This window comes from Nomascus leucogenys, chromosome 22a (assembly GCF_006542625.1).
Source record: "Nomascus leucogenys isolate Asia chromosome 22a, Asia_NLE_v1, whole genome shotgun sequence".
Lineage (NCBI taxonomy): Eukaryota > Metazoa > Chordata > Mammalia > Primates > Hylobatidae > Nomascus > Nomascus leucogenys.
The window spans coordinates 87,169,351-87,184,873 of NC_044402.1; the positions used below are offsets into that span (position 1 = coordinate 87,169,351).

General features: G+C 35.5%; 1 protein-coding gene across 1 annotated transcript in view; it reads left to right on the forward strand.

The window, feature by feature from the left end:
• The window catches only part of FAM171B (family with sequence similarity 171 member B), a 71,251-nt gene extending 57,306 nt beyond the window's left edge, over window positions 1-13,945 (forward strand). The window contains exons 6-8 of the mRNA XM_003253828.4: window positions 1,965-2,081; window positions 9,130-9,253; window positions 9,497-13,945. Of these exons, the coding sequence (XP_003253876.2) occupies window positions 1,965-2,081; window positions 9,130-9,253; window positions 9,497-10,841 (1,586 nt within the window). The 3' untranslated portion in view covers window positions 10,842-13,945. The remainder of the gene's footprint in view (window positions 1-1,964; window positions 2,082-9,129; window positions 9,254-9,496) is intronic.
• The last annotated feature ends 1,578 nt before the right edge of the window (window positions 13,946-15,523 follow it).

Here is a 15,523-nt window from a genome sequence, read left to right on the forward strand (position 1 = left end):
TCATGCTACAGTCTAGATAGTTTCACAGGGCTTGGGCTTGGTGTCTCTCCTCCTTCACTCTCATCTGTTTGCTCTGTATTAGCACCTTTCTAGGATAGGATTTCCCTTTAGACTGACAAGAAGGCTGTAGGTGCTCTAACGTTATACTTTGCCAGGTTGAAGGCCAGTAGAGAGATTTTCTTAGGAGCTATATATAGCAGAAGCCCTTGGACTCACTGCATTCCCATCTTAGAACCTGTCTTTGTGACCTGCAAATTGAATGCACAGATTTATTTAGACTTCAGGTCACATGTTGAAGCTGGATGGAACCCTAAACTAATCATGTTGACTGAGAATAGGACGCAATAGATCCTCAGAACTTGAAACAGGATTTCCTGTAGGTAATAAGGCCCCCAAAACATAAGTTTTCACTGTAGAGAATATAAGCAGTAATATAACTATGTTTTAAAGAAAGTGTGGAAACTATATTACCACGATAGTATACTACTCAAATCATTAGATTAAGAACTCTAAGATTTAGAGTCTAGTCTGTTTACCAGCAGTACTATTTGGAATAAGTCATTTAACTTATTTGGGCCTCAGTTTCCTGATTTGTTGAATAAGGAAGTTGTGTTAAGGCACTTAAAAAAAGAATATCTGTTGTTTGAGTCCTAGTTGCTGATTGTTCTTTCTGGCCAAGGCATTTATCTCTAATGTACCTTTCAGTGACAACATTTTTTGAATTGATTTATCACTGATTTAACACTTGTGGACTATTTAAAAGCAATAGATTAAATTATTCTCATTTTCAAGTTTCTCTACCTTATTACTTTTTTACATGTTGTAGATAATTCACTATAATAAATCAATAAACCATGATACAAATATACACCAAACTCAAATAGCTTTGTTATGCCATTTATAAATAAAACTTATAAAATGTACAGGTTTTACTGAATTCTTTTTTCTTTTGACAGCAAATTTTACTGGATGAGGTAACATTTATTGAAAGTTTAGAAGATCTAGTTCTATAAGAACAATACCAATAGTACTAGACCAAAACAATATTTAGTAAAAAATTAAGGCCATAAAACAGTATATTTAATCAGAGTATCAGATAAGGGCTATCTTAATATGCACAGTTTAAATAGAATCCGGAGAGTCATTATTTTTCTAAGTATGTCTATGTCCTTAGTTTATTTTATTATTATTTTTTTTTCGAGACAGAGTCTTGCTGTGTCACCCAGGCTGGAGTGCAGTGGCGCACTCTCAGCTCACTGCAACCTCCATTTCCCAGGCTCAAGCAATTCTCCTGCCTCAGCCTCCTGAGTATGTGGGATTACAGGCATGTGCCACCATGCCTGGCTAATTTTTGTGTTTTTTTTAATAACTATTTTGTTTTAATATAAAATGACAACTTTTTTGGAATGACAATTCTTAATTGGTATGCCAAAAACATGTATTAATATCAAGAACTGTGAAAATTTAGTACTTTTTAATTTTAAAACTCACAAAATTGATAAGTTTTTCATGAATTCCATGATTAAGGCTTTGTGATCCACTTATTTGAAGGTCTGATTCTAAGGTGAGTTTCTTTCAGTACCTATTACAATAATAGGTGTCATAATTGATAATTTTTGTGTTTTTAATAGAGACAGGGTTTCACCATGTTGGCCAGACTGGTCTTGAACACCTGACCTTGTGATCTGCCTGCCTTGGCCTCCGAAAGTGCTGGGATTACCAGCTTGAGCCACCTCTCCTGGCCATCCTTAGTTTATTTACGGTGTTTTTTGGTCACAACAAATCATTCTAATTATTCTATTATAGTATATACTATATTATAATATGATATGATATATATTAGCCTATGATAATATATTGCCACAGTTTTCATAATCTTTGAAAAAGTCCCATAATATATTCTATGCATGACCATCAGTTCTTAAGATATAACTGTAACTAGTATTTTTTACATACCTTTTTAGGTGCTTGGGTAAATCATGGTCGGGGAATGGTCAAGGAACATAACAATCATTTAATCTGGACATATGATGCACCACATTTGGGCTACTGGATAGCAGCTCCACTTCCAGGAACTAGAGGTATTGTAAAAAATGAAAGTAATTAAAACATGTAATCCAAATAGTCTTGCTGGAATGGATAGCAGCAGACATCAGTTTTATTCTAAGCATTGCCGCTTACCAGCTATATGACAATGGGAAGGGAACTTGATCTCAGCTTACTTTTTTTTTTTTCATGTGTATAAGATTAAGCTCCATGAACTCTAAGGTCTCATAGTTATATCTGATGAATCTGTGAAGAATGAAGTTTGTTCAAATCAAGTATTTTCTTAGTTTACTTTTTTTAATGAATAAATTCTGCCCGAATCAGTTAGAGCTTTTGGTTGCAAGCAAGAGAAAAAGATTTTGACTAATTTGACTAATTTAAAAATACGCTATATTAGAAGGATGTAGGGAGTTCATAGGATCCTAGGAAAGGCTGAAGAACCAGATGCTAAAAGGCAGGACTCCTTGCCGTGCCAGATGGCCTAGTTAGCAGGCCTGCTTGACTACCTTTGCCACATTGCTGCTGTGTGGTGGCTGGCTCTAACCCCTTTCCAGTATTTTTCTTATACTGTTCCTGATCATTCTAGGGCTGAAGAATGATCATCCCATTGGCCCACTTTTGGGTCTCGAGCACACATGTTACTTGGTGGGGATTGAGGAGGAGAGGAAGGGCTCTTGGAAGTCTGCAGACACTATCATTCAAGAAAAGACTGAGGATGTATTAAATCAAGCTTGTCCAACCCCCAGCCCACAGGCTGTATGCAACCTAAGACAGCTTTGAATGAGACCCAACACAAATTTGTAAATTTCCTAAAAACATTGAGGTTTTTTGTGATTTTTTTTTGAGCTCATGAGCTATCAATGTATTTTATGTGTGGCCCAAGGCAGCCAAAAGATTGGACACCCCTGTACTAAGTGAAAATTGGTCTGACATTTTGAATAGGAGGAAGATGGAGGCTGGGGAGCAAAACCATGAATTGTCCACTAGGGAAGATCTGTTCATATTCTAGGAAAAATGAGCATTTTATTTCCTTATATTTAACATGTTGTCAAATTATCTAGATAATTTGTACCTCAGGAAACCCTACATTGATCTCAAGTTGTGTACATTCCTCAAAATATTCAAACATTGCATATTTTAGCCATTAAATTTTGAAAAAAGAAAAATTCTCTAACCTGCGGTAGTCTAGACTGGTTGCACTGTCAGCCTGCTACCACTTCCTGGGCCTTTTCAGTATGTGTTGGCATAAATCAAATTGCTTCTTGGCTTTCCCTACCACCGGCCTTGGTGAGTCAATTATGATAGCTTATTTTCCTTTATTCCTGTAGGTTTGTGTTTTTACAGAATAAAAACAAAGCAAAACATTTAGTGTTATTTTAGTGAAGATTTTAGAGTAAAAGTTGAATGCATGTATATCATAATCTTCAGTCATTTTTCAGAGATAATTCTTTTGGTTTTTCAAGTGTTTTGGCTCACAGCTGAGGGGTAGTTGCTACCTGGGTATTTCATACTGATTAGGAATAGTCCTAGTACTTACCCTGATCCAGAACATGGATGACATTTTACGTATGTTTATCTGCAGCATTTTGTCATCTAACATTATTATGACTGTCTATTATTTTGAAGGCTATCGGTTTTCTCTAGTTTTTAAAATCAAGTTTGATTTTTATTTTCATTCTGTGTTGGCAAGTTTGAATTTTCTTTTTTGTTTGGGTCTTGCTATGTTGCCTGCTCAGGCTGGGCTCAAACTCTGGATCCTCCCACCTCAGCCTCTTAAGAAGCTGGGACTAATTAGCCATATGTAATCAAGAGAAATGTTATTTTTATTTCTGTTTGAACTTAGTGCTTATAGGATTATTTATTCAGAAACCAGAGGGTGGTTACTTTTGCTTTTCATGATGCACAATATCATACAATCTTGCCAGCTGTCTGGCCTTATCCCATTCTATATTTGCAACTATAATGAAATATTGATGAAAAACAATATTTAATTTCATACAACTCATTTCATTTTTAATAAAAATAACGAGCATTTCAGTTTTATAGAGAAATGTACTTACACTAAAAATATTCTAAAATAACTGAATTATATAAGATAGCATTATGAATTACAAAAGCCAAAATTATTTTCTAAAACCACATGGAAGTTCTGTTCCAGATTATTTGTTGGAAAAGATGTTGTTTGGATGAGTACTAAAAAGTATGGGATTCTTGTTTAGTTTGAATTAGAGACCTTCTAGTGATGCTTTTGAAGAATTTATTCTGCAAGCCTATCAGTCAAAGGAATACTACATTAGAAGTATGGATAACTTGATGATAGCCCTTACTTTGTAATTAGCTGAGTGAGCTTGAAATAGGTACTTACTGAGCATTAGTTTTCTTGTTTTTAAATTGGGAGAGTTGGATATTGTGTTAGTCTTCTCAGGTGGCCATAACAAAATAACTGCAGAGTAGTAACTGGCTATTAACAGAAATTTATGTTTTCACAGTCTGGAGGGTACTGTCCAAGGTCAAGGTGCTGTCAGGGTTGGTGAGGCCTCTTCCTGGCTTCTAGATGGCCACTTTCTCAAGATGTCTCCACATGGCCTTTCCACACACCAACCAATTCTCCAATTTTCAGTGGACGTTGATTATATCCTATAATTCAATTCAATCCTGACATTATCTACCTACAGTTAGCATCAGACCCCTCAGGTTAAGGGTTTAATCCCATAGGACCGCCCCCATTTCAGGTGCTCATTGCAAGCAGCAGGTTCTCAGTTTACCCATACCATCTGATTTGGCTTCAAATGGGGGGTTTGCACAATTCTCTCCTCAGGTTTGATGATAATTTGCTATGATGGCTCACAGAAATCAGGGGAACACTTACTTACACTTACCAGCTTGTAATAAAGGATACGGATAAAGAGCAGATGAAGAGGTACATAGGGCAAGGTCTGTAAAGGTCCTGTGTACAGGAGCTTTTTCCCCCATAGAGTTGAGGTATATCACCCTTCTGGCCCGGGGATGTGTTCATCAACCTGGAGGCTTTACAAACCCTATACTTGAGGAATGTTGATGGAGGCTTCCTCGTGCAGGCATGATCAATTATTAACTTAATCTCCAGCCATTCTCCTTCCTGGAGTATGAGGGGTGGTGCTGAAAGCTACAAGCTTCTAAGCATGGCTTGTTGGTCACCAGCCCCCAAGCATGAGCCTGCCCAGAGTCAAGTTAGAACAAAAGATACTCCCAACACCCAGAAAATTCCAAGGGATTTAGGAGCTCTATGTTAGGAAACAGGGTCAAAGACCACATAATAGAACAAAAGACACTCCTAGACTCCCTGTTGCTCAGGAAATTCCGAGTGTTTTAGAAGCTCTGTGCCAGTAACTAGGGACAGAGACCAAATATGTATATGTTGATTATGACACAATCCCTAATGTCCCTAAACATTTTAGGATGTATTACTATAAAATCAAAATTGTCTTATGATCAGCTAGAGTTTGCAGAGCTGCTTTAGTTATAAATATGGTTAATTTGTTTTTTAAAGTTTAAATAGAATTCTAGAATTCCTTGGAAAAAAATTAAGTGCAAGAGATTAATTTTTCAGATTGCTGTAGGAGAGTAGGTGGTTGAGTACAGAGTTTAATAAACAAGTGTTTTAAATGTGCATTTTAAATATACTTGAATGAAAATAATGGTTTTCTACCTAACTCCTTCTAGACATGCATGCACACACATGCACACGGATACAGATACATTCTCTTGCTACTGCCATACATATAGGATTTGGGGCAAACTCAATATGTCAACATCCTGTTTCCAGATGTGAGTTTTGTTGGATTCCTGTGGAGTGAACATTGTTAGCATTACTCCATTCTGGAAGCAAACTCATTTATGCCTAGTTATAATCAAACCAACCCTTCATACAAATCTACAGACAGCAGAAAGCTACTCTCATTTCTTTTTTGTTTGACAAAATTTCATATTGTACAGTGCTGTGCTTGTTTGTCTATTAAATAAGATAGATCAGTCACCATCTGTGAAATCATGGCCAATATTAGAGTGCCCGTTTTAATATAACCTTAAAGCTTCATTCAACAATAGTGTGGTATAGCTAAAACTGAGTGCTTATCATGAGCCAAGCACTGGTCTCAGTGTTTCACAAGTATTTACTCATTTATTCCTCAGCAGCTCACATGGGTTAGATATAACTGTTACTGCTCTGCAGATAAGGGAACTAGACACAAAAGAAATGAAACTTTACCAAGACTACATAAAAATAAATGGTGAGGTGAGAGTTCCAATTCAGACACTTTGGCTCTAAAGTCTACATGCATAACTGCAATACTGTTTCTCCAAATCTTTTATCAAATTAGTGCAAAATTTGAAAGATAAAGAGGTGGTGGTCCCTCAATTTCTTCAGTGTGCTCAGTGCAGGTGGGAGCCTCACGCTGGATGTTTTCTCATGGTAAAGATGACCAGAAACCAGTTGCGCCACCACTCACTCCTCTTACCCTATCTCCCTGAATACATATTAGAATGTAATTGATACTGATAAGTAGACTTATTATATACCTTTTTGAGCACAATGAAGTCTTTGTGATATTGAAACAGATTACCTCAAGATTAGCTGCCCAATAGCATTCATTTTTATCATGTTTTTAAATTTTTTATCTTTATGGGTACATGATAGGTGTTTATATTTCTGGGGTACATGAGCTATTTTGATACAGGCATACAGTGCATAATAATGCATAATAATCACATCAACATAAATGGGGTATTACCTCAAGCATTTATTTGTTATAAACGTTTTAATTATACTCTTTATTTTTAAATGTACAATTAGTACATTGTCTGTGTTCACTCTGTTGTACTATGAAAATACTAGATCTTATTCATTCTAACTAACTAACCATACCTACTCTCCCCCAACCCCACACTACCCTTCCCAGCCTCTGGTAAACCATCATTCTACCCTCAATTTGCAGCTGTTTTAATGTTTAGCTCCCACAAAGGAATGAGAACATGCAAAGTCTGTTTTTCTATGCCTGGCTTATTTCATTTCACACAATGTCCTCAACTCCCATTCATGTTGTTGCAGATGACAGGATCACATCCTTTTTTATGGTTGAATAATACTCCATTATGTATATATACCACATTTCCTTTATCCATTCATCTGTTGATTGATAGACACTTCGGTCACTTTCAAATCTTGGCTATCGTGAACTGTGCTGCAATGAACATGGGCGTGCAGATATCTCTTTGATATTCCTCTAGCGCTTCTGGGTTAGTGTCTTCCCGACCAAGGTGGTCTCGGCAACTGAGTTCCTTTCTTTTGAGTATATATCTAGCAGTGGGGTTGATGGGTCATATGGTAGCTCTGTTTTTTTGAGGAACATCCTAATTGTTCTCCATAGTGACTATATTAATTTACATCCTCACCAACAGTGTATGAGGGTTCCCTTTTCTCTACATCCTCACCAGCATTCATTATTGACTGTCTTTCGGATAAAAGTCATGTGAACTGGGATAAGATGATCTTATAGTAGTTTTGATTTGCAGTTATCTGATCAAATATGTTGAGCCTCTTTTCATATTCCTGTTTGCCATTTGTTTGTCTTTTTTTGAGAGATGTTCTATTCAAGTCTTTTGCTCATTTTTTAATGGGATTATTAGAATTTTTCCTCTTGAGTTCCTTATATATTCTGGTTATTATTTTCTCCCATTCTGTGGGTTGTCTCGTCTCTTTGTTGATTGTTTTCTTTGCTCTACAGAAGCTTTTGATGTTATCCCATTTTTGCTTTGGTTGCCTGTGCTTGCAGGGTATTACTCAATAAATCCTTGCCAAGATTTATTGGAGAGTTTCCTCAATGTTTTCTTTTGGCGATTTCATAGTTTGAGGTCTTAGATTTAAGTCTTTAATCTATTTTGATTTGATTTTTGTATATGGTGAGAGATAACAGCGTAGTTTCATTCTTCTGCATAAGGATATCAAGTTTTCCCAGCACTATGTATTGAAGAGACTGTCCTTTCCCCAATATATGTTCTTGGCACCTTTGTTGAAAATGAATTCACTGTAGATGTATGAATTTATTTATAGGTTCTCTGTTCTGTTCCATTGGTCTATATGTATGTTTTTACCAGTAGCATTCATTTTTATGTTGAAATCATCCTAGTCAGCTTTTACTGCAGTAAAGCTTATCACAATGGCATTCGTATACATATGTTCTCATAGCAGGAGGATAGTGGGTCAGTTGTGCTCAGTTTACTCTATAGCCCAGGTAGAAGGAGCTGCAACTCTTAATCCTTCAAGTCTTACAATTTTTGGATTCTATTTCTTTAGACCCTGCTTAATTTGGTAAATCCTTTTTTTGAATTTTTCTTTAAAATATTTAAAGATTAAATATCTAGATAAAAAATAAATGCAGCTGATCATCAACATTCTATCTTAAAATCTCTTTGTACAAATCTCAAATTAGTTAAAAATATTTTCGCCCAGTTCATTTTAACAATTTTTTTGTTACTTGGGTCACCAGTTTTACTGCCTCTTGAAACAGTTTTCTCACTGCCTGGCCTAGAAGCCAATGTCATATGTTTTAAGCTTTTTATGGCTTTTGCATCTCAGCATCTTCTGTCATATCCATTGCTGCAGTAACAAACAACCCTGCTGTCTCGGTGGCTAACAGTATCAAACACTTATTTGCTACTTACATTTCATGAGTGTATCAGGTTGTCTGCTGCACTGTTGGACTTGGCTTCGTTCAGTTCAACAGATATTCTCATTCTAGACCCCAGGTTGAAGGAATAACAACTCTCTGGGATATGCTATTCACATATTAGAAGTCTTGAGCAAGACGGCAGAGCCACACCATGCAAACTCATTTAATATGCTCACATTTCATTGGTTAAAGCGAGTCAGTCAATTAAGCCAAAGTGTAGGGAAGGTATACTTCACCCATAGGGAAATCTGTCATAGGAGGGGAGCAAACAAATAAAAGTGTGTACACTTACTCAATTTGCCTCACCCAGGATGTGACATAGTTGAGAATTTGATTTAAAATAACATTTTCTCTTTGTTTATATTGAACCATGTAGGTTCAGGTATAAATGAAGATTCCAAGGACATAACTGCCTACCACACAGTGTTTCTTACAGCCATATTAGGAGGAACAATAGTCATTGTCATTGGATTTTTTGCTGTACTACTTTGTTATTGCAGGTAAGAAAATGGCTATAAACACAGAAAACTATCAGGTTATGGTATCATTTCAGTATATTCTGTACATTGAAAAGTTTATTTGTAGAAATAAATTTAATCTTACAATATATCCTTTTTTATTTTTAATCTACATATCTCACAATAGCATTGCATATATGATATGTAGATTGTGGAGTGATTTTTTAAAAATGAACCATTTGTGTCATAACTTTTAAATACTTTTTGCCTTCTCTTCTACTCTAGGGATAAGTGTGGTACTCCACAGAAAAGAGAAAGAAATATCACTAAACTTGAGGTCCTCAAGAGAGACCAGACAACTTCAACAACACACATAAATCATATCAGTACAGTTAAAGTTGCATTAAAAGCTGAGGACAAGTCGCAGTTATTCAATGCCAAAAACTCGTCGTATAGTCCTCAGAAAAAGGAACCATCAAAGGCAGAAACGGAAGAAAGAGTTTCCATGGTAAAAACTCGGGACGATTTCAAAATCTACAATGAAGATGTTTCATTTCTATCAGTCAATCAAAATAATTACTCAAGAAACCCAACACAGTCTTTGGAGCCCAATGTAGGGTCCAAACAACCTAAACATATTAACAACAATCTATCTTCATCTCTAGGTGATGCTCAAGATGAAAAGAGGTATCTCACAGGTAATGAGGAGGTGTATGGGCGTTCCCATATTCCTGAACAGCTTATGCATATTTACAGCCAACCCATTGCCATCCTTCAAACATCTGACCTTTTTTCCACACCGGAACAATTACATACTGCTAAGTCAGCTACTTTGCCAAGAAAGGGACAGTTAGTCTATGGCCAATTGATGGAACCAGTAAATCGAGAGAACTTTACGCAGACCTTGCCCAAAATGCCAATTCATTCTCATGCACAGCCCCCAGATGCCAGGGAAGAGGATATCATACTTGAAGGTCAACAGAGCCTGCCATCCCAGGCTCCAGATTGGAGCCGATACTCAAGCAGCTTACTGGAATCCGTCTCTGTTCCTGGAACACTAAATGAGGCTGTTGTAATGACTCCATTTTCATCAGAACTTCAAGGAATTTCAGAACAGACCCTCCTGGAGCTGTCCAAAGGAAAGCCCTCCCCCCATCCCAGAGCCTGGTTTGTGTCTCTTGATGGAAAGCCAGTTGCGCAAGTGAGGCACTCCTTTATAGACCTGAAAAAGGGCAAGAGAACCCAGAGCAATGACACCAGTCTGGACTCTGGGGTGGACATGAATGAGCTTCACTCAAGTAGAAAGCTCGAGAGGGAGAAAACATTCATCAAAAGCATGCATCAGCCCAAGATCCTTTACTTAGAAGATTTAGACCTAAGCAGCAGTGAGAGTGGAACCACCGTCTGTTCCCCTGAGGACCCAGCTTTAAGGCACATCCTAGATGGAGGGAGTGGAGTGATCATGGAGCACCCTGGAGAAGAGTCCCCAGGAAGGAAAAGCACTGTTGAAGATTTTGAAGCTAATACATCCCCCACTAAAAGAAGGGGCAGACCACCACTAGCCAAAAGAGATAGCAAGACTAACATCTGGAAGAAGCGAGAGGAACGCCCACTGATTCCCATAAATTAACTCCAACGGGGATTGTGTGTCTGCTGTCTCGTGCTGTTTATACTTGCTTCTTGTTGTAAATTGCAGTATGAATTTAAGAAAATGAGACTGAGCAATCTCATGGTTCTTGGACATGTCTCAAGCAGAGTAAATGGTAATTCAGTAATCAGAGAGAAAGATACCAAGGAATGCTTTTTCTGGCCTATTCATTTATTTTTGGGTGATGAATTTACGGTATCCAAGTTTTCAAAATGTAAAATAGCATCAAGATGTTAGTTATCTGAAAACGTTGCTCAGCCAGCCAGTTTGGCCTTGACTCTCTTAAGAATAACAGTGAAATACATACTCCTCAAGTTGCCTCCAAAAATGTTGCCTCTACCGTGGTGACTACCCCATGGAACATTTAGAAACAAAACTGACTTCAGGCATCATATTATTTTAAGTGTTACTATTACGTCTTCTGCCTATACTTAAAAATAACTTGATAAATGACTTGGACTGATGTTACTCTGGAGTTATCACAAAGAAAATGTTGTTTGGTCTTTAAAGAGCATGTGTATTGTATCATCCCAAACGTAAATCCTACATTTATATAAGATGGGCAAGAAGCTACTTGGTCATTAGAGAGGGAGACACCAGCTCTTTGGTTGTTTTTGGATGTAACTTTACAAAATAAGTAAGATGTTCATTTGTAATTTAGAAATTTGAGAAATTAATGCTCTAATACTGAGTTTTTATTTAAAAATTATTTTTTCTTCCCCTCAACAATGAAGCAAGCTTAGCTGTCAAGGAAAACTTTTTATAAATCTGAAAAAAACAATCTATGACTTTGGTTTAAGGCTCACTGATACTTTTAGGCTAAATTGGTTTTAATATATTTCTTCTATTCTAAAAACCTGAACTCAGTCACTTAAATTAGGCTATGAAATTAAAAAAAAAAAAGTCAACGATGTGAAAGTTTCTTTTGAACACTAAAATATGTGGAGATAAAATAAACATTGATTTATTTTTCTTAAATGTTGATGAGAAGAAAAAGAAATTCCCTTTTCCTGAGGCTCAAAAATACTTTCAGGATCGTAATTGTATATCCAGATATTGATTTCTTAAAAGATGTTTAAGGAAAACAGTTTCAATTTCAGGGGAAAAGTAAAAGTTTTTCCCTAAGTCACTTACAGCCTTTGCAACTTTTTTCAATTTTGTAAGTAATATATCTATATTTTTTTCATCATAGCAAGCATTCAATGTGAGCAACTTTTTAATTAACTCTGAATTACCATTCATACATCCTAAAAATAAAAGCTCATTATTCATTAAAATCAACTGATCCCATTTTTCTTAAAATTTCCCTGAAGGCAAATGTCTGAAGCACCTTTCCCTTGTGGGGGTAAAAATCCTAAATTGCTTTATTTTTCATTCCCTACTATTCAACGTGGGAGCAACATAGAGACCCAAACCATGTTAACAAGTTCAGTGAACCAAAATAGCCACATTAGCTTCAGTAAAATTATAGCTAGATGTGTAATAATTTTTTCCTCCAACTTCTGACGTGTCAAATAACCTTACTACTGTTCTGTGTTAACCCAAAGAACATAAAGACCCTAGGCAAATATTTGCTATATATTACCCCAATCCATAGAAGAAATAAATGTTTTGGGTAATACCTAGGCTTTTTTTTTTTTTTTTTTTTAGTGATAAGGCTCATAACAATTAGAGAAAGCTTCTTATTGGTCTTACACAGAAAGATACATCAAAAGCAGCATGACTCAAAATGATTTGGAAAAGGTTAAAGTTAGTGCTCTGCTGAAGTGCCTTTGATATAGACTTGCATTATTAGAAGGATATAACATCTTTTTTAAGTGTGCATTTTCTTTCAGTTAACCAAATTAAACAGATGTGCAGTTTTATTAAAAATATAGACCTAGTGTTTCATGTTGGAACAATAAATATTGCATGTGAGTAGTATTTCTTGTTTTTTGAATACAGTATATATTGATAAATTGTTTAATGTTGGAATGAAGTTAGAAACTAGATAGCAAAACATTATATTTTAAGTGTTTATTTTTCCCACCTTTAAATAATGTTTCATCTCAGCTTGGTAATGAAATACATATTGATGTAAGGGTATACCATTCAGGTATGCCACTTATTTTATTCATTTTTGTGTAAGGGAAATGAGATGATGTATCCCAAGGGCTTTTCTAGAACTACCTGTTTGGTTTCAGAATAAAACCTTATTATTTTTTACACTGCACATGCTGTTCTCAATTGGTAATTATAGGCAATTTATCTTTTCTAATGATCAAAAGAGTGTGACTTCTCATTTGTGAGTAGTTCACAAATTTCCTGTTAAAAAGCCGAAGCCATCTACTTTTTCTTAACCCAAGTGATAATAAACAATATTCACAACTTTCTTAAATTTTTAAATTGAAAACCAAGGTTTTTTCAAATATAAATCTAGATGATTTTGGTCACAAATTGTTAACATTTGTCGATCCTTTGTATATACTTTGGATATATATTAAAGGCAAAACTCTCTCGACTAACTGATGGATTCATTTACTAAAACACAGCTATATGTATTTTTGAATACATATTATGATCTTGAGACTTTATAAATCAATTTTTATGACTTTATGCAGTTGTATAGGGATTATGCCCTTTTATAATACATAGTATACCACAAAGATCACAAATATTGAGGAATGAAAGCACTTCTTTGCTTTGGCAATCATTTTCAGACCACTATGTGTTTGAATCCTCTGGTATCAATATGTATTATAGGGTTTTAGAGATCTGTGGGTCAAACGATGTCCCTCAAAACTTCCCAGAAAGGTGAAGCTCAAAGTCACACATTCATTTATAAGGCGCATGAGTTTCTCATTTTCCCATGTACCAGCATTGTAAAGGAATTCAGCTGTATTAATTTCTATTTCAGATCTAGAATTGACATTTTGCCTTCTTGTTTCCAGGTGTTTCTATTTTTTGTATTCTTTCAGAGAAATCTCATATTTCGGTGTATTTATTGCTGTTACTACTATATTTACTGCTGAAAACTGTAACAACCTGAAGATTTGTAAAATGTTAAACATAGTTCAATAAAAATAATAAAATAAATCTAAAATGTACTTGGTGCATTGTTTAATTTTTGGTGAACTAGAAAACATTCCTCCCTACATTGCCATTTAATCTAGTAAATATTCGATTATTACTTTTTACTTATTACATCTCCTACAGTAAAATCTTTTGTTTATATAATGAACTTGATATTTCTTTATATTTCATGTCTCCAAAGTTCCCATTTTTACTATTAGAGCTGAGTGTAGACAAATTGTTTTCCATCTACTGAGGAGACTTAAGACAATCTGATCGAATCTAAACTAAATTACAAATCCCAAAACACCTAAGTGAGAAAATGATACAGCAAAACCTCAACCCCCTTTTAAAATATTCTTCGAACTCTAAACCTGAGCCTAAATGATAACACAAAGGCTGTTTATACTTAAAGAGTTAGCTCTTCAAGAACCTTTCTGCTTAATCAATTCAACAATATTTAAGTTCATGCAGTTTGTATTAGGGGACTTTACTTTGTAGAATTATCTTGACTGCCATGTTTTTAGACATTTCCTGTAACTTTTATAAATTAATAAGGTACTAAAAATAGCTTTGGTCAGTTCTAATGGGAATTGGACTCTGAATCCACTCACCAGTAGAGATTGTAATTCCCAACACTGGCTTTATGATAAATACTTTCACTTGAATCCCTGCATGGGCCAGCCAAGCTATGGCTACCTTTGTTAGGGAGCCTGGTCTCCATCCAAAAGAGTCTTAGTCTTACCAGAAATGATATAGCCCCTGGAGGAGCCATAGGGGACCCTAACTCACATGGTACTGGTTTGTAACAAAACTACTCATAAATCAGAAACAGCTGCCAAACATGATGGTCATGAACTGATCATCACATTCTCATCTCAGAAGAGAAACTAATATGGGAAGACTGAGATGTAAGAACTGTAAGAAAAGTAGTTGGATCTAATTAAGAGACATTTTAATCAGTTTATCAAAAATGGTTCACCTTTTGGTACTTAATAACTGGCAGATAATCAGGGATCCTTTCCTTGAAGTAAATGTTGGAAAAATATTTAAACTACACCCCAGTGTTTGTTTACCTAGACCCCATGAAATCACCTTGTGGACCTCTTTTTATAGGTGGATTTCTTGATAGATGGATACACAGTGAGACAGCTTACTTATATCGGTAAGCTCTCTCTAAATCAACTAGAGGGCTAATTTCTTCTGGGAAAACTGCCTTATTTTCTTAGTTTTGAATTTGTTTGCTCCATCAAAATAAATTTTCTTTCTTTGACTTATCTTTGTCTTTTCATTTTGAGCCTCAGTTTATTTGGGGACTGTAGATTTCTGCCTATTAAGATTTTTAAAACATAACATCTTCAGAGTTTGACTAGAAGAAAATAGTCTAGAAGTCAACCACAATTTGCCATATTAAATGCTGAAAGCTAATAATGACAAATTATGGAAAAACATTTTCATCAAGTATATAATGGTACGTGTGTTAGAAAAAAATAACTATTTTCTTTCCAAAATAGCCAAGCTTAAAGATTACATTTTAAAACTACCTGTGATGTTTGTTAAAATATTGCAATAACACATTCCTGCACTTTGTTAGCTATAGTAGATGAATAGCT